We start from the raw sequence: 19,760 nt of genomic DNA, 5'->3' as shown, positions 1-19,760 counted from the left end.
TGGACTGCAAATCAGCTGTGTCACTGGTCATATTTGGGAGTGGGGAAAGAGGGGAGCCAAACTTATGTTATGCTCAGGTTTCTCCGAGGCTGAGCGTAACAGTCAGTTAACTGAATTCATATAAATACTGAAGAATAAAACTTTGTTGTGTACAGCTTCGTTCGTCATTTGTCTAGTATATGCACTGATGCTTTTATGCCATAGAAGTTCATAACTCATAAAAAATATATTGTTAGTGTATTTAACTAAGAGTCCTTGGAGAATGCCTATGAGATCCCATCATAAGGAAAACACTTGGGCCAAAGTCAACTTATGATAGTAAATAAAACTGTAAATGGTTTAAATGCAACTGGACATTTTATTTTGTGAGTCTCTCTTTGCTGTTTTGTTACACAAAAACCCTGAATACATTTATTCAGCCTAGAGTCACACTGTAACTGATACTGGGCAGATCAACAGCCTTACTTGCTTTAGGTGCTCTCAGACAGTGTGGCGGCAGTGAATGCTGCCTCTAATCAGTGTGGCAACAAGGGCAGCTGCCAAACAGTGTTGCGTGGCAACAAGGGCAGCTGCCAAACAGTGTTGCGTGGCAACAAGGGCAGCTGCCTATAAACCGTGTGGCATCAAAGGTAGCTGCCTCTACATATCAGTGGCAGTTTGTGTTGACACCGGAAGTGCCTCTACGCGCTGCCGCTGGTGAGTACCGGTGGGTATTTAAACTTACTTTACTTCTTGAAAGCACCGTTAACACGATCGTTGAGCGCGGTCTTAACAGACACAATAAAGACAAGAACCACAGAGGGCATTTTCTGAGCCTAGAACCAGGTCGGGTTTACGGTTCGTTTGGTGAAACAGGATGCTAAGCTAACTCACGGGTACCTACTGGTTATCTTCCACTGTTAAGCAAAGCAAAAGGTGACAACGTACCTAAGCCCTACTTCTCTGGTGTTACACACGTAGTGGTTTCTGGTGTTCATTGTAATCTCTCAGACAGGAGTCTGTGAGGTTCCCAGCACGAGTACACCGATTTTACTTGATTTCAGTTCATATTCAGTTTGAATATTATATTATACATTCCTAATCAGTTTTGATCACTGTATTCTACCTACAAACAACACATGGCAGCTACTTCATTATTGCATGAAAGGTAACACAAGTGTATTACTTACTTTCATTCTCAAACCTATATTAGCCTGTTTAATATCAGAAGTTTCAATTTGTCGAATCCAGGTATCACATCAGTGAATGATGGATGTGTATATTCCAGGGCCCCAGCCATCAAACTCTTATTGGCCCTGCTCTTGATATTTTCTTTAATGCTGTGACACATCACATTGGTCTAATTTAGCTCACAATCCACTTATGGCCCAGTCAGACCAACATTTGCTTCCCCTCATGTCTCTGCAGAAACTGGCAAAGACATTTATTTCCAAACAGAACCCAGAGGGTGAAAATAAGGAGTTGACATTTTAGCAGGTCCTCTGGGATATGAACCTGCCTCGCTTCACAATTTATTATTAGTCATACATTTCAATGCCTCAACCAGACTACTTAGACAAGATTTCTGTATGGATTACATGGCCATTGTCAAACAACCTTCTTGCATGCTTGACCATGACTTACGTTCTCAAAGGGGCATATCTTCTATTGAAGAGGTGATTGAAAAGATGGCAGGTATCACACCTAGCCCCAAACTGAGGAGGAAAGGCAGTGACATTAGTGATGGAGCCAACAGAGACGCTGCAATAGAAAACAACGAGGAGACCGACACAATGCAGACACAAATTGAGTTAATCAGAAAACATAAAACAACTTTCTGAATGAAGTGTGCAGGGAAAATGCAGGTACAAGACAAGCTGAGACCTCTGGTTCCTGGGCCTGCCTCAGGAAGACAATGAAAATACAAGAAAGATCATGAACAAAGTTGAGTCCAAACTATGAAACAGTTGACACAGTTAATGACCTATAGGCAAGAAAAATGATGCTGCACACAACAGTATGCTGAGACTCATGATCATCCATGTTTTGATGTGGACTATAGGATTTTAAAAAACGACTGCAGAGAAGGTTATGATGATGTTGCAAAACTGGTCCTTAAAGTTTAGGAAGCTTAACGCAATGTAACGACAGTCTTCTTTTAAAGTGGGGCATGTAGTCATTGATGGTCGGAGAACTGTTCCTTAATTTATGGACACCACAAAGACAAAAGGACTGTCAAGGAGACACTTTGTCCACAGTGGCATAGAACCATTTTTTTCTTATTATAAAAGAATAACTAGTTTGTCTAAATAGTGAAGTTGTTTAAAGTGCAAAAAGTATTTGGAGGAGTTTAAAGGACCTGTCATTTGAGGAGAACATGGTTGTTATTGTGCATTCTAATATCTGATATCTTTAAAATATTGTTAAATGTACAGCTGTTTTTTGACTATACAACTCTTCATCTTATGTACTCAGTTCATGTTTTACTTGATTGTGACTCATCCTCAATTTAAAGGAACTAATATTTCAAGTAAGGATTTATTGTCAGTCAAATCGTGTTGGATCTTATGTTTTTGAAAGACAAAGCAATAACTAGAAAAGCCTCTATTTTCTCCAAGGCATTAGGTTCATGTTTTTTTGCGATTTTGACATTTCAAGTTTAATTTTAAGTTGTCAGAATGTCATTAATGTCAAAACTGCAATATTGGAAGGTAGATGTTGTTCCATAATTTTACATGTGGCTCCACCTTGTGGAACAACGGAACAACTACAATAAACAGGAAACCCTTATTTACAAATTGTCTTGAGATGCTGAGACACATTGCTAACCCTAACCCTAACCCCTCATCATCAGCATCACCTTCTAAATACAGAAGGGATCTTCTCATCCACATGTGCCAACACATTGGGTCCACTCATTGTTTTTCACACTCAAAACATTTAGCACAGATGTGTTGAGCCACATCGCAGTCACAGCTTTGGCCTGGTTAGGGTTAGGTCTGCTTGATTGGCTTAGTAATAACTTGGAAACTATCCAAAAACGTATACAATTTGTATGGATAATAATAATAATCTCTGCAAAGACAAATGGTTAATATAATAATTGTATTAGACTAATCTTAAATTCATTCAAGTAAATAATATGATCAAAAATCCTGACTAACTGATCAATTAATTGCCTCGCCCCAAAATAAAAAAAAACAATAGTTTAAACAGCCATATATCCTGAATCAGACATCAACCTCCCTCCCCTCTCAAACTAACTTGACATTAGAGAGTGTCGTGATTTCGCAAGTTGACAAAGTCAGTCAGAGTGATGTAGATGTCGATTTACAACTGCCAGCAACCCTATTCCACATTGAATTGAATTGGATGCAAATTTTTATTTTATTCCATCTGTGTTTCTTGATTCTAATTTGCCAAGTGAGTTTTTGAATTCTCCAAGCAACAGGCTCACTGATTGGTGTGAGGCCTCCTCTAGAAACATATTGACACGTCACTGTAGGGAAACACAGGTGATGGCTTAATAATATGTAGAGTTTTCAGTTTTAGGGTTGTGGTATTCCATGTTGATTTCATTCATGCATGTCATTTGCGTGACATCATGTCCTTCAAAATAGTAATGTGAAAAATGGGAAAACCTTTACCTTGTAATTCTCAATTAGAGCATTATGGAGTTTCTGATGTCAACAGACTGCCTATAAAGAACCTATACTAGCAGTAATACAATCAATATAACTCTTTTTTTAGAAGCTTCACTCTGTTTGTGTCTAGTTTCACATAAAACTCCTACATATAAAACAAGTGCTTAATTTGGGCTCTGTATGTACTTTAAGGAGTTAGCATTAGAACTAACCACCTTTGGCATAATTTGTGAATTCTTCCATGTTGGAATAAGGGGTGTTTTTTATCTTTTCTCTTCCGCCCATTCAGCCAACATTGTTTGAAAGCAGCATTACCACAGAATACCAAGCCATCCTCAATGTCAGCAACACCTGCGCTTTTCCAACTGTGACAAGTCAAATCATTTGTGGAGGGAAAGGCCGATAAAGAATCGATTTTTATATAATATTCCTGGTTACATTTAGAAACCTGGGTATGTAAAAAAATAAATAAACAGAACTAATTTGAGGCTGGTAAACTGAACATTATACTGTGCTTAAAAGTTAAATCCAATGACGGCCAGTGTTCTCATTACTGAGACTTACATTTTTTCTTCCTTTTTTTTTTTACCTTTATGTGGAGAAAGAGACATACAAACAAAACAAATAAATTATGATAATAATGATAATAAAAAAAAAAAAACAGACAAGCAAAAAAAAGAGGTACAAATAAGTGTAATCTGTTCGGGTTTGTATATATTCATGGGGCTTTACAGGATAGGTGCAGTATTTTGTTTTGTTCATTCGTGTTTACACATTTCCACTTGAGTCTAACTTTGACATGTAGTGATTCAGTGATTTATTTCGAGCCCATAATGAACTTGAAGTAACTTACAGCAAATTGACCTGCTGTACAGTGAGATTTAGATGTTACCCATCTCAGACCTGCATGTTCATACTTTTAGGCATGTGTAGCTCAATGCCATGAGATGAATACATAAAGGCTCAATATACTTAAGATGCTCACACAGTGGCCTGTTGCTGATCTTGTATAATATTCACAACCACATAGATAATCAGATCTTCATGAAGCAGACTCTCCATCTGCAACATACACATGGACCAAGGACTTGGACAAGGAAGGATGTGTGCAGAGACGAAGGCCGAGCAGAGGAGGCAAGCTGTTCCTGCCAACCAGTGGGAATCTGGGGAGTCCGACACAGAGCGCCTGGCCCAGGAGAGAGCCTACCAACAGCAGCTACAAATGCACATTGGCCACCTTGATCAAAACACTGAAAAGGAGAATGCTGAGAGCTTACTGCAGGGAGATGATGAGGATGACACTGAAGATCTTCAAGTTTATGATAGCCTAGACGTAGCATCCAACCTCCATACCAAGAGGAACCCAGCCCTCCAACAGACTGAATATTTGGATACACAGATGGATGAAAGAGGAGGAAGGTGAGCTCACTGTCTCTGGTTTGTCCAGCAAATAGCAACTTATGAGGTGTTGTAACATCTGTACACACTCAACATCAGTTAATTATGGTCAGAAGTGTGTTCTGTTATTTTGTAAACAAACAATACTGTGTGTCAGTCCGCCTTACTGCCCTGTCTGTGGCTCTCAGCTCTAAATCTGTTTGCTCCTACTGAGGAGGTTAATCTTAAAAAAAAACAATGGAGCTCTTTGTCACGAGGGATTAACACACACACACACGGTTATTGAGTTTATTTGACTTGTGATAGAAATGTGTGATAATATGATACATAAATAGACTTGTCTTTTAAGTGTCACTGTAATACAGATGACGAAGTCTCATATGTGGTCCTGCACTTTGCCCAATAGATGGCAGTAACTCATGTTTGTAGTTAAAGCAGTTGTTAAAGCCTGCCTGTTGATATAGAACCTGCACTCTTTAATTCTTGGTTTCGTCTAGAATCATAATTAAAATTTAATTTCACTTTACGCAGTTGTAGAGATTAGCTGGGTATAGATACAGTTGTGAAGACAATGTGGCTCATCACATCATTGGCTTTGTAGAGGATAATTCTGCAAATGTATATAACATAATTAAAGCTATTCACTATGGTGAGATCTGTGCCCGGCCTTGTTCGGTTTGCCTATTGAACTGGACTGTCACTTTCACTGTCTGTGACAAATTAATTAAAATTAAGCAGATAATAGTGCTGCTTAGATGGAATACAACAAGGAGTGTATGGCAGCAATCAAACCCTTTACTTTTACACAGCACATGGATGATGAAAGAGGAATAGCCTTCATTCATCACTTAACAATGAAACCGTGTCGGCCGTTTAATGAGATGCAGGCACTGATCGTACGTTGTGGTGAGAATGGCCTAATTCAGGTGCTTTGAGAATAACAGCTTTCATTTGAGGGAAATTAGATTTTTGTTTTGTTTGGGTGGATCACAATAAGTGGTCACTCGTGGTCCATTACCAGGGATCATTGTTGCAGTAAAGGAGATCTCTCTTTCACTCTTTTGAGGGAGCAGAGCAGAGGGAGGCCTCTGTGGTGAGGACAACACCTCATCTGTTTTGCCAATCTCGTCGACTCGTACTGTTGTCTCCTCTTCTCTTTCCTTCACACCCCGGCTGACAGTCCTCTCCCTGCAAAACTGAAAAGGGGCACTCTCCATTTTCCCGTCATTAACCTGTGCGGATTGATGCCCACCAAGTGTGGGTCCGCATCCCAAAGTACATTGTTTCAGAGGAAAATGAACATGACATATTCTCACAAAAGGCTCCATTTCATAGGACTGAGGAAGTGGACACAGTCCCATTCCCATTATCATGTTCTCATGGTCCTCTCTGCTCCCTCCTCAAAGTGGGTAAGCCTTTTCACACAATGCATAGTTTACAAACCCAATGGGCATTCCTCATTCAAGCAAAAGATTCCTATTAAAGCAAGTCTATTCATCCCTCCTCGCTATATTTTACACCTATCTCTCTCCAAAGGATATTTGAATATAGTCTGTATGATGATTTTTTTTATTTTCCCATTCAGTGATTGTCACTATATTTCACTGGCTTTTGTATTTATGTATCTGTATCTTGCGCTAGAAATAATGGTCTGTGGGGTTCTGCCAGTGTTGGAGGCATCACGCCTAGCTGCATGTTGTCTATAATGCATTCTCCAACTTGTTTGAGTCTCAGTCATTAGAGAGACATCCCTTACCCTTTTGGCCTCATCGAAGTGAAGGGCCCTACACCTAGACACCCCCCCACCGCCGCCCCCACATGCACAACATCACAGCAGGAGAATTAGGCTCCCCTCGTCCTCCCAGTAAGCACAACAAAGAGGCTCTCTGCTATTTATTTTAATGAGATCTTTTCATCACCATCAGAAAGAGCATTTTAGCCTGCAATTTTCAAGCCATTTCATAAGCTGAAAATTGCCGTTTGTGAACCATTCCCCCGCTAGTAGCTCTCAAATACACTCTCATTAGTGAGCCTGGAGGTGAAAATACGAAAATTATCTATAAATACAGGCTCATAGCCCCCTCATCTTTTTCAATTTCAGAAGTCTGTGATAAGGCCTAATACTTTGTTTGAGGACATCATCATTCTAATAATGGTCTAATGCCTCTTGTTCCTTTGACCCCTCACTACAGGACTATGTGGCATTCAGGTGTCTGTAAACCTTCAATATGAAAATCTCATTAATAAAGCTGCTTACCAAAAATGTATTCAATTACTAATAATATAATTAACACTATACTATACATACTGTATATGAACATGTTCTTGTATAATTATATCCAGAGACGTAGAACACACGTTCAGTCTAAGGCTTGTTCTGGACAAATGATGTTTATTCTGTTGTCTATCTTTAACCTAACAGTCGGCTGCTGCCTGATGACACCTATTCTGACCTGCGATATGACCCCAGCTGGAGGACCAACGTGAAGGGAAACGGCCGCTTCATTGAGAGTCCACAGAATTCTGTTGAGGGATATCCCCAAGTCCCTGAAGAGAAACCTGCTCATTCATACGATGATGGACAAGCACTGGGAAAAAAAGGAGGATACAGATACATTGTTGACACAAGTCCACCTGTTGTGACTCCACATACAGCTGGCAATAAGTCAGACCAGCCGTATCGCCTACACCCAGAAGATGGTCTTACAAGCACGGCAGCATCTCACCACGGTCACAAGCATGCTTGTCAGAGTAGGTCACCAGGAGCTCACCTTTCAGAAGCTTCCACTAAAAAGGAAAATGTCAGCAGTTTACAGAGAGGAATCAGAGAGAACTATGAAAGAAGCTTTGACAGTGAACATTTGAGTGGGTCTCCTAATATGAGAGAGGACCTACATGGCACAGAATTTAGGATGCACTACCAACAATTGAGATGTGCACAAAGAGGACCCATCCAGGAAATGAGCACCTCTACACTGCCAAACCCAAATGTTTCATCAAACAACAAGCTACAAAGCCTGGTGGAGGACAAAGTGAAACTTAACAAAATAACCCTTGGGTGCAGCAGATCTAAACATGGCTCTTATGTGAGGGTGCATGCACGCAAACAGATGCCCAATGTGAATGATGTGAGTACAGAATCTAGTTTTTTTGGCCAGTAGCATCTACTGATTGTTAAAATGACATAATGAGAATAGGATGTTTGAAACATGAAAACAAACTTGCGTAGAAAACTGTAATGATCACCCTCAGGCAGACATTCTCTTGAAACAGGTTGCAATTACAGAAACAGACACCAGGAGCTGCACTAGTATAGATAATGAATCTTGGATGGCAGAGCTTTTGTTGCACATGATCATAGGATGAAGTTTGACTGGAGGCAGACAATGGGGAAAAAATAGGTCGAAGTGATTTGACTTCCCATTCCAGTTTGAACTGCAGTTTATGTTTGTGATCTGTTTGGTAGTATCATGTGACTTTACAGCCTCCTGATAGATAGATGAACTTTATCTATTGAATTTATTTTAGGTTGTTTGTTTTGAAAATTGATGGAGACAAACAATATTCTAAATTTTAGCCCCCAACACCTACTGGTAAGTTTGTCTTATTGTGGGTTACAGGCAGTAACTATAGTGTTACTAATATTAATGGTATCTATATGCCATATAAAGTCATCTCGGACAACCAATAGAAAATATCCTATGATGTTTCCTCTGACCCAGTCTGGAAAATTAATTTGGCAGAGGAGCATATCTGTTTTCATCTGCCTTCTCCTCCACCATATGAAAGGAGCCATGTCTGGCTATGCAGTGCTTATTATGAGTTGATGTGTACAACAAGAACATCAGAGACGCATGGTTACCAATAGGCTCTTAGACATCCCTGCACCTGGCACAGTGGCATAATTGGTCGGGATGGCCCGCATTCCCCATTTGTTGGGCCACAAGACTGTTTGCTGGCTATAATACCCCCAACCTTGTTCACCCATCTGAGCCCCAGCCCTCTACAATGTCTCATATCATCACCATTTACATAGTCAAGAGCCGTTAGCTTTGTGCAATAGTAAACAGAGCCGGAGCCTTTCCCTCTCCTGAGCCCTTGTGTTTTGTCATTTTCCCTCTGAATTCGCTTGTTAGTTTTCCATTGCTCTGTCTCCCCAAAGACGTGTCTTACTTAATGAGGGACACAGGGCATAAAAGAAGGGGGCACCAATTTGCATGTAGTCTGTGTTTTTTTGTTTCATTACAGGATTAATCTATGAATTGGATGTGCTACGGCAACAGCGTTAAATATCAACAAAGCTTTAAAGAAACACGCAGAAACCAGAGTAATTTTTAAACCATATTTTAGAATAAAATACAATCTTTATAATAACTGTGGCTCTGGGGTAAGTCTAGAGTGCAAACTTGAATGAAATAGGATAATTTATTTTCACACACACACACATGATATTCACATTTTATCTCCTACAGATTTTTATAAAATCTAATACTGAAGGTTAGACACACAAATACAGTGCCAAGTGTAGTAATCTCGCAATCAGGGCCCTCAAATTGTGAGATGCCTAACGTCTTTTACCACAAAGCTCACTGTTCTTCCTACTGTACTTTCCTTTCTGTTGCTCCTTGCAAAAGATAGCAACACTATGTACAAATATCATCAGTTTCAAAAATCAATATGAGCGCAGACAAGCCAGTTGTTACCGGACCCATTTAAAATAACCCATTTGGTCTTTTGATGGGAGTGGCCATCTGAAGGCAGCTTGTTATAATTAGACGTGTCATTAAATGTACACAATTTCCTAATGCAGCAAATGTTTAGCCTGGCCAAGTGGCAGAGAGGCTGCAGCAGTGATTGGCTTCATCGGGGCTCGGGCCTCCTTTGATAAAGACAGAAGTAGCAGATCAATCTTCTGCTATTGCACTCAGCCCTCAGAGTCCCTTCTCCTCTCGCAGGCCCTCACTTCAAAGCCATGGGAACATAATGTACAATCTTTTAATAGCTTTAGACCAAAGCTCTGGGGAGCTCTCTGCCACTGTATACCCTGCCCCAGTCTAAACACCTAATCAAGATTACCTGGGCCGGCCACAATAGCAGCTAAATGCAATTCAAGATCCACAGCCCCTTTGAAGTCCTCATTGCGAAAAGCAGATGTTTCCCGGGTACAGGAGGTAATACAGCTAGCTGCAATTGCCAGACTTTGTTGTGACATCGTCTCGCAGAGAAGCAATTACAGGCCCAATTTAGTAGAAAAGATATTACACAGCTTACCATGCTCAAAATGCAATACAGGCTTGATCATTTGCTCCAACTGATTGGGATTTTTATAATGGGTGACAAAAGGCAATAGCAGGGGGAATGGGTAAAGGTGAGAGGTGCAAAGTGTTTGTGTGTGAGTGTGTACATTGCCGGACACACAGGATTCACTGACGCCTGCTAATGATCTTCAAACAACTGCTCTGCCCTCGTTCATCTGTAACACCACCCAAATGTCTCAAAGTCTCTGCCATTTGAAAATAGATGCGCCTGTTTGGTTAGTGAGTTAATGTGAGGTTGAGTTAATCACCAAAATGATCAAACTCAGCTTGAAAGACAAAGGACAAAGGAGCGTGCAGCTTACATGCTGGTTTGCCCAACAGTACCCTGAATTTGTCTGGGTTCTCTCAGCATAATAGTAGCATTTCATGCTATTAGATGCAATGACAAACACACTAATCGATAGATATGTTACAACTGGATCCAGGCATTTGCTGTGACCTTCCCCAATTCAACCTCACAGAATTACTGGTGTTCCATGAAAAAGTCTTCCGCCTGTCAATACCATCGATCCACTCAGGTGGTCCTCTGCCACTGGGGGAGTCCTGAAGTTAAATGCTTTTCATTACAGCATTAACAGGACACATTTCCACACTGCATAAGGACCTGAAATAGTAAATTGATGTAATATGATGTCCCTGATAATAATGGATGCAATATTGATAGCCTTATATTGGTGTGTAGGTTTTAATGGTCAGGCACTGGTCTCAATGAGAATGTGTGCTCCAGTTTTACTGTATCAACAGAAAATATATTAAATACTTTTTTGTATCAGTGTAATACTTTTCTCTGCTTGTTGTGTTTAAAGGTGCAGGAAACTCTTAAGAAGCCGGCTCCAGCAGAGAACCAGCAGGACAGCTCGGACCCTGAGCTGAGGTTGCTCCAAAAAACACAACAGTTGCGGGTAGGCCCCCCGCCCCCACATTATTTTATGTTTGTTTTGCAGTACTGGGGGTGTGGAAGCTTAATCAGGGCTATCTATCTTCTACACCATGGGGGCACTATCACGCTGTCTGTTTGTTTCATTTTGGGAACGTTGTCACTCATGATATTTTTTCACTGGGGCTTACTAGATACGATTAATGCCGTAATGAAAAACATAAAACCGAGGAGTATAAATATTTTCCCACTGGAACGGGAAAAGCTGGTGTTTTGCCAAATCAACGGCATTAGATGCATGAGACACACGCTCGCAGGCCTCTTGCTAAATAATTTGGTCCGATCATGTAAAGAGGTGTACCAGCCCTTATTCTTGGGAAAGAATTGTCCCTCTTACTCAGAGCTAATGTTTGTCTGGTACTTTGTGCTTCACACTGCATTTATAAATAGTTAGTATATCTCACATAAATACAGAGGAGTTTAAGCTGTAAACATCCACAGCCTTTCAATATGATGGTGAAATGAGACCCGTATTTAAAGGTTGTTTGCTGGCATTAAAACACATTATTTCAGGTGGATATTGATATGGACATACACATCCTACATCAATGAAAATATTCTTATCCTTGCTGTTAATCATTCTCCAACCTCAGGTCACCCAGATCAGCAAGGGGAAGAAAGGCCAGTGTAAAGAGTACCCCAACCCCTCTCGACGGCAGCCCCCAGCTGTGGCGGTCAAAGCTGAGCGGGGAGATTGTTTGAGTGTCCCATTAGCTCAAGCAGCTGCTGTAACTCAGCCTGAACCTCAGAAGACGACTTCCTCACAGCCTTTGCCCCCGACCATCCACCTCAACATCAACCTCAACACGTCATCCCATCTTCTTTCATTACTTCAGCAGAAGGATGGCCAGGATGCCATCATCAACCTAGCATCTCTGCATGGTCATCCTCACTGGAGCCCCACGTCTGAACTTCAACTGGCCTTGTCCACAGGATATCAACAAAAAAACAATTCTAGAAAGTCCTTCTTCATGTCTCGGGAAGTGCTGAATACACAGCTTCTCCACCAAAACCTGGAGAGTAGTCCTGAACAATGGCAAAGGTGAAGCATTGATATTGTCTTTTATTTAATCAAAATGAGGAAGAAATGACACATGTGTATGGCATCAAATAATGGAACATAGAAAAAATAGAGAATATCTTTAACACATCACAACAATCACAACACAGCTGATGACAAATGATAGTATAAAACATTATGAAAATGAATGAAAGATATAGATATATACATTTTTACAACAACAACAACAATAATGATAATAATAATAATTATGATAATATAACACATGTCACATTTGTTTGTGCCTCACCTAAATTATGGCATCACTGTAGTATTTCTGTAATGACCATAATAATAATAATAACACATGTAAATTGGATGTACTAATCTAATATCATTGGACCATTCAATATCCACGAATAATTTTGTGTTTCAGGACAAGGGCATCACAGTTGCCATTATCCTGTGAAAAAGAGGAGCAGACTCGGAGCCCCCTCAGGACTCCTACTACTGCTTCGTCACAGGGCACGGGCTCGTACTCAGTTCTTCCACCTATAGGAAAGCCCCTGACAGGAGAAGAGCCTGGGCTGAGCCCTTGTCAGAGTGAGAACACAGCCTTCCACATCCATAGCAGTAACTCTGACAGCTACCTGGTTCAGATGGAGAAACAGAAGCAGCTGAGAGCGAGAGTTAATTGCAAGGTCGGTGTTGTCTGTGAGCTTCATAAGTGTCTTGCAGTCTTAACACTTTTCATCTTTTACTGCAGAAGAATTATATCTGAGTCTCATCAGTGTGTTATTTGTCTGTCACACAGATAAAAAAAGTGTTTGCTTCCTCCACTGAGTATTCAGAGAGCATGCCTGGTCACTCATGCACTACTAGATATGCTCACAGTTATCATAGGCTTTGTATACATTGTCTATAGAATCCCATCATTAACAAATCATTTCATCATGTGGCCCTTCTTCGTGGGTAGAGGCTGCTGGCTGGTTCTCAATGCTGAGTCACAATAGTTCTTTCAGAATAACTTGGTTTTGCTGATGGGTAATTACAATGTCTGTACTGTATATGACCTGTTCTGCACTCAAGAATCACTAAACTCACTCAACATATACAGAAAAAACATATACAAGTTTGAAAAATTAGAACACATTATGCAGTTTCACCGAACAAAAGTGACACATAAATTCTTCAGTTGAGTGCCATTCCCCTTTAATCCCCACATACATGAGGAGTTACACAAATAAATACCTCTTTGAAGTCCCAAATAATCCCCTCAGCTGTCTTCATGCAGGGACTGCTTAATCCAGCAGGAGTGTTCCAATGACAGAGGGCATAAAACATCAGGTTAATTGTCTAGCTCCACTAAGATACACTTAATTGCTATAAGATGATGACTGCATAAAGCAGGCTCTGAAAAGCCATTTGAAGATGTGTTAGAGGCTAAGGTGATTAGAAGGGAGAGAGTCTGTGAGGCGCAGGGCCACTAAACACGGCCATTTGCATTTAATGATTTGTCTGTAGTTGTTTTTGCCCTCACCTTTTCTCTATTCAGTCTACATCCACTACTAACACATAGTTCTAAAGCGCATCACTTCCACTACATTAACAACTGGCATCCAGGAGTTTGAGCCCCTAAAGTTTTTGAGGCCCTAAAGTGAGGACTTTAGGAAATGTTGCTGGTCTTACTTTAATTTGAAATGTGGAAGTTGTGTTATAGTGTGGATGTGCAGAAACAGACTTTTGAAAACAATCCCGCATATTCCCTTATTGATTGGTTCTTACTAGGCAAGGATATTTGGTGAGGGTACTAACACTTACTTCCAGTAACACCTCCACGTTGTTGTTCGTCCAAGAAAACAAATCCCTTCTCTGACTTTTCAACATTGTTGTTCAACTGCAGTAGACAATCTACTTCCTGTTTACCCCTTCACGCACATGACCAGTGTTCATGAATCGTCATGTGATGCATGTTCAGGTGGGTTTGTATGTATGGATGGAGATTTTTTCTGGTATGAAGCTATAAGTCGTCTTGACAGAGATCATTTTCAATTTAAGAATATAGTGTGTGGATGTAGTCTTAGCTGTTAGATTCTGATTGGAAAGGAACTCAGGACTCCTGTGTTTTCCAAGGTAGATGTGTAGACTAGTTCAAAGCTTAGTCGTTGAAGGATTCATGCCATGGCTTTAGAAGTTTTTTTTTTTTGACAAGACACATTGTTGTGATTGACAGTTATTAAATCAAGTTAAGTCTAGTTGATGAAACCATTAACTGAAACAAACATTGCAATATTGATATTTTAAACCAACTTTTTCTACCACCACGCTATAATTCCATAAAACAAACGGATTATATGATCTTTGTTTGCTTAGACTAGCACTTTTCATACCACCCAACAACTAACAGTTGAGAGATGGACACAAGACAGGCTAGAAAGTATTATTAAATGCTTTGGGTTGTATTCACTCTGGAGCTTTCACATAGTCCTCCTGTGGTGCCCACCCCTTGACCTCCCATCGTTCCCACCATGTTAGCCATCATGTCTGACAAGATTACAGGCTCAATTTGTAAAGCAGTCTGGCTGTAGTGCCGGGGCATGAAAGCAGATGAGCGTGACTTAGGAGTTTGGGGGGAGAGGGGAGAAGTCTTAGAAAGAAAGGTGCCCTGTTGTGTCCGTGGCTAAAGCAAACTGAAATCCTCCTCCCAAAAAGGAGCCGGTGCAATCTGGAATGATTGGCTCCCTTTTGTCTGCGGCAGCTTAAGGATTGTATGCACCCTTATACACACGGTCACACACACAAATTGTCACCAGCAACTGAGAAGAGACAGTATCTACATCTTTTTCTGTCTTTTCCCGTATTACTTGTAGCACCTAAGTTCAGCTCACCAACAGTGTCCCTGAAAAACACCTCAGTATCATATCAGAGCCTGATAAGGAAACACAGTAAGATCTGGTGACAAAATTCTTTCAAAGCCCATGAACTGTTTGCACTGTGTTTACTGTCTGTGCCATGTTATTATTGAATTTTGGTCTTCCCTTGAAAGAAAAACACAAAAACTAATGTAAATCAGTAAAAGGTTTTAGCTTTGAAATACATTGGGCATTTAGCATGACAGGTTGTTTAGACGGAGAAAAAGCACCACTTGGATTAAGATACCATCCAAATCACCAAAAAAGTTGTCACTGTTTGATTGAGAGGAGCTCTCACTGAACTACAGTGCACAAGCTTGGACCATGAGCATTATTAAATATACAAGCTGTGTCCCAATTCAGGGGCCACCTCCTTAAGAGGACGCTGTCTTTGTGGGCAGCGTAGACCACAAAGGCTGAACCGAAATTAAATGGACAGAGGATTTCCGTGATCTACGTAACCAGCTTGTCCCGCCCTACTGCTGTTGCCAAGCAATAGAGCTGCAGATGGACACGATAAGAAAGTTTTAATACCACTTAGTTTTTTTAAACGTGTACTAGCTGTATGGTTGAGTTGAAGCCTGGTACTCAAGCATCCGACATCTCGTTACTTGCCTGTGGTAAGCTCAATGAATCCTAGGATAGATTGGCCAGTAAAGGATCCACCCATATGAGCCTTCGTTTCTCTGGGAGGAAAAGAGACATTTGTTGTTCGGACGCATTTGTTGTTCCGCCCCTGTGGCTGAGGAGTAGAGAACTGAACTGAACTGTGGTCCAATGGATGAGTGATAACTAAAAAACTTTGACCTGATGGTGGCACTACATATATATATATATATGTATGTATGTAGATCCCTATTCAGTAGTCATTGAGATAGTTCAGAGTGGACCAACATTGCTCTCCCTGGAGCCACGTCACTAGCATAGCAAAAAACATGAAAGCAGTCATTGTGTGTGACTGAGAATGAAAGAGAATCAGGCTTTATCATATCAAGAACACCCCAGATAGACGCACATAAGGTCACTGTGCCCCATTCGATCAGACTTTGTCTCAAGGAATGCCATTTGTGACTTTTATTTCTTCATACACAGTTACATACACACTTCTCATCCGCATGCTGTTCACAGCATCAGCAATGGTGAAAATCTTCTTCAAATACGTGAGCACTTTCTCCCTCTTTAAGTGTAGAGGCGTCAATTTATTGCAGGCTAGTGAGATGGACAAACAAGCAGGAGGGAGTGTTTTTTCTCAATTTGAACTCAATGAGAAGCATGAAAATGGATCACAATTGCTGTCTGAGGTTTACTGCTTGGCCCATGTTTCTATTAAGACAGCCGTCAAAACAAATGAAGTTCAATCTCACAAAGGTGTGCTTCAAATTAAGTAATCTGTCTGTCTGTCTATCCATCTATCCATCTAGGCATACAAGCAGATGAGGACAGACAAAAATCATCGAGGCCTGTGTCCTGATTACGCTGCCATTGAAAAGACAGTAAGTACTGACCTGCAGCGTCACAATCTTCTCACCATGAATTGTTACCCTTTGAGCCACACTACCACTTTGTTTTTGGTGGCTTCATTTATCCATGAACTGCACACATAGATAAAGATGTTGTCACATAATGCACAAACAGGTCATTTTCCCCTTGAATGGACCAGCAAGGCTGTAAATTGGTGTTCAGAGGGTGGTCATCCTATGGATGGAAGCAGGAAGCTGTGTAAAATCAAATGTGTAAAATATGATCAGAAAACAATATTGGAACAATTCAAGCCAGGGTACACAGACATCACGTGTATAATTGATTGCAATGAAGTAAATCTAGATCCAATCAAACTGCAGTATCTTGAAGATGGAGGATGCTCAGTGGCTGATTTACCAATCAATATGTGGTCAATATATAGGTAATAAGACGAAAAAGCACATAAGATATGTGTAAAAATCCCTAATTGATAAAGTGACCTGGAAAATTTGGTAAAACTAAGCTACCACATACAGACCCAACAGACACGGGCACATTCACACACAGCCTAGGAAAGCTGTTACTCTGTTACTATTATCCTCATCACATATAGGAAGGTGTTGGGTAATTTTACGTTTTCAGATATGCATTCTCACATACAGCCCCAGACTGCTTTCAGACATGCATTTAACTCCAGAGAATCTCCGGACATTCTTCAGAGTTAAATGCATGTCTGAAAGCAGCATTATAAAGTAATAGAGCATTCAAACAAACTGTAGTGTTGATTAAGAGAGAGAAAGTACAAACCAGAGTCACTCAGGGCAGAGAGAAGCCAATCAGCCATCAGGTCTGGATTTTGTTAGTTGCCTTTTCACACATGCAGCACAGGAGATGCTCAGTGTCAGACATGTCATTTACTGGTAATACTCTTTTTGGGTTAGCACAAGGTTTTTGGGGTTTTGAGTGCACCGTAAAAATGATAGAAATGTCAACAAGTCAAATGGCTCACTGTGAATTCTCACTGACGGACACTTTTCACACATCAGCTCAGTCGGACGTTAAACAGACTTTATATAAAGGCAGCTGACAGCTTAAAGTCAGTTTAATGTCCAGTCATACACACAGAGATCTAGAAAGGTTCAGGGTTGCAGTGCATGCTGTTTAAAGAAGCTATAATGTTTCCACTGACCCTCCTCCAGGTGTCCCAAGTTCATCATTTAAAGGCCCCATGGTCTTCCACAAATAGAATTTCATATACAAAGCAAATAAGAGTACCCCTGAGGAGTTAAGTGGTCTTTGTGCTTTGATATATCTCTTGTTAATCCTCAGCAAAAAGTGAGGCTGTTTGGCCAATTTACACTAGATCGAGCCCTGTGCATCTCTAGGGCCAAGCCTATTAGTGAATGATATGTGTAAATGTTGATAGGCCTGCTGAATGGCTAGCTGTGTTTGGTTTTGTAGGGCTGCGTGGAGAGGCTCTGCTAAGGGGACACACAAAGAGAAGGGCCTTAAGGGAGAAATGGCTCAGTTAATTAAACCCCCATTTATAATCTGCTTCTGTCTCTCTCTCCCCCTCTCCTCTCTTTTACTCCCTTTCTCACTCTTTCACCATCATCGTGAAGAAAATGAAACGGCAGAAGCTGTATTCAAATGTGATCCGCGAACAGAACAAAAAAATGAGCCGGATTCCCTTTCTACCAGCCAAGGACCCGGAAGGCAGCGACAACAAAGTTCCCAGGATAAAGGTGTGTGTGTGTGTGTGTGTGTGTGTGTGTGTGTGTGTGTGTGTGTGTGTGTGTGTGTGTGTGTGTGTGTGTGTGTGTGTGTGTGTGTGTGTGTGTGTGTGTGTGTGTGTGTGTGTGTGTGTGTGTGTGTGTGTGTGTGTGTGTGTGTGTGTGTGTGTGTGGCACATGTGTCATGCCCAGATCTACAAAGAGCATTTTGGACCCTCACACTTTTTGGAGATTTACAGCTGTTGTACGTTAACAAATTCTTGCTACAGAATTCATTATTAAAAACAACTTCAAACTGGGTGTGTACAACCTGTGATGAAAAGCTATTAAAAGATTGCATTTTCATTGGCGTGTCTGTGGTGTGGCCTTGAATTTTGATGTTTCGCCATGAAACAGGAAGCTGTATTTTGAGTGTACACGCATCATAACTTAAGTCCCACAACCATGTGTGTGGGACACGTGTGTCTAGTACTGTATATCGAAGAAATGCATCCATGACATTTTTGAAAGTCCATGGTGGAATAATGATTTCAGTACTTTTTTTTTTGTACAACTGGTATAATAATTCCATTCATACATTAGCATACATGTGTCTCTCTTTCTCTCTGTCTCTCTTAGGCCTTAGAATATGCCAAGACCATAGCCAAACCCCCTGTAAAGTCTCAACCAAAACAGAGGCAGAAGTTCAAGACTGAAGACTTCACGGAGCTCGCTCCTCTCTGGCAAGGCTCAGATATGTCCCTGCTGACCAAACTGGAAGTCCTAAGAAAACGGCATGAGGAAGAAAAGCTGGCTGTGGCACTGTTCGGAAAAGGGCATGCTGTCTGAGGCAATGTGTAATTCACATTAACACTTCGTGGAACCTGTGCTCTTTTTTATATATACTCCCAGATGTGGCGCACAATATAATGCAACCTTAAATTCTCTAGTCCTGGTGTCACATCAACGAATCACTGTTTCGTACATGAACCACTGTGTTGTGTTATTTAAAGGACACACAATCTTTTTAAATGTTAAAGTTGCAGTGTGTAGAATTTAGTGACATAAAGTAGTGAAGTTGCATGTGGCAGCTGAACACCCCTCACCTCACCCTCCTCTTTCAAACATGAAAGAGAACCTGTGGTAACCTTCAGTTGTCATAAAAACTCAAAGGGTGTTTAGTTTGTCCAGTCTGGGCTACTACCAGAAACATGGTGGCCTCCATGTAGAGGACCCCCCCCTGATGTAAATATAAAGTATTTCAATATAAAGGCCCATTCTAGGGTAAATAAAACAACAATTTGTATAATTTAGATGAAACACACTTGTGAAAACATCACTAGGATTATTTTATCAATAGATCCCTTTCATCTAAATCTTACACACTGGACCTTTTAAA

The 19,760-nt window shown here is 40.8% G+C and overlaps 1 protein-coding gene across 1 annotated transcript; it reads left to right on the top strand.

The window, feature by feature from the left end:
• Positions 1-574: 574 nt before the first annotated feature.
• On the top strand, positions 575-19,413 carry jhy (junctional cadherin complex regulator). Its single transcript, XM_034607432.1, has 9 exons — positions 575-706; positions 4,654-5,042; positions 7,444-8,149; positions 11,146-11,241; positions 11,870-12,318; positions 12,713-12,977; positions 16,610-16,681; positions 18,272-18,394; positions 19,001-19,413. The coding sequence occupies exons 2-9, from the start codon at positions 4,699-4,701 to the stop codon at positions 19,208-19,210; spliced, it is 2,265 nt and encodes a 754-aa protein (XP_034463323.1). The 5' UTR covers positions 575-706; positions 4,654-4,698; the 3' UTR covers positions 19,211-19,413.
• Positions 19,414-19,760: the final 347 nt, after the last annotated feature.

Source organism: Hippoglossus hippoglossus, chromosome 14 (assembly GCF_009819705.1).
Source record: "Hippoglossus hippoglossus isolate fHipHip1 chromosome 14, fHipHip1.pri, whole genome shotgun sequence".
NCBI classification, from domain to species: domain Eukaryota; kingdom Metazoa; phylum Chordata; class Actinopteri; order Pleuronectiformes; family Pleuronectidae; genus Hippoglossus; species Hippoglossus hippoglossus.
Note: the sequence above shows the minus strand (reverse complement) of the source record. Positions and strands in the feature narration are given on the sequence as shown.

Bases quoted from the DNA above. Each gene is read 5' to 3' on its own strand.
- jhy (XM_034607432.1), top strand. From the start codon at position 4,699: ATGGACCAAGGACTTGGACAAGGAAGGATGTGTGCAGAGACGAAGGCC. The intron at 11,242-11,869 runs GTAGGCCCCCCG...CTCCAACCTCAG, and splicing joins AAAAAACACAACAGTTGCGG to GTCACCCAGATCAGCAAGGG. The intron at 16,682-18,271 runs GTAAGTACTGAC...ATCATCGTGAAG, and splicing joins ACGCTGCCATTGAAAAGACA to AAAATGAAACGGCAGAAGCT.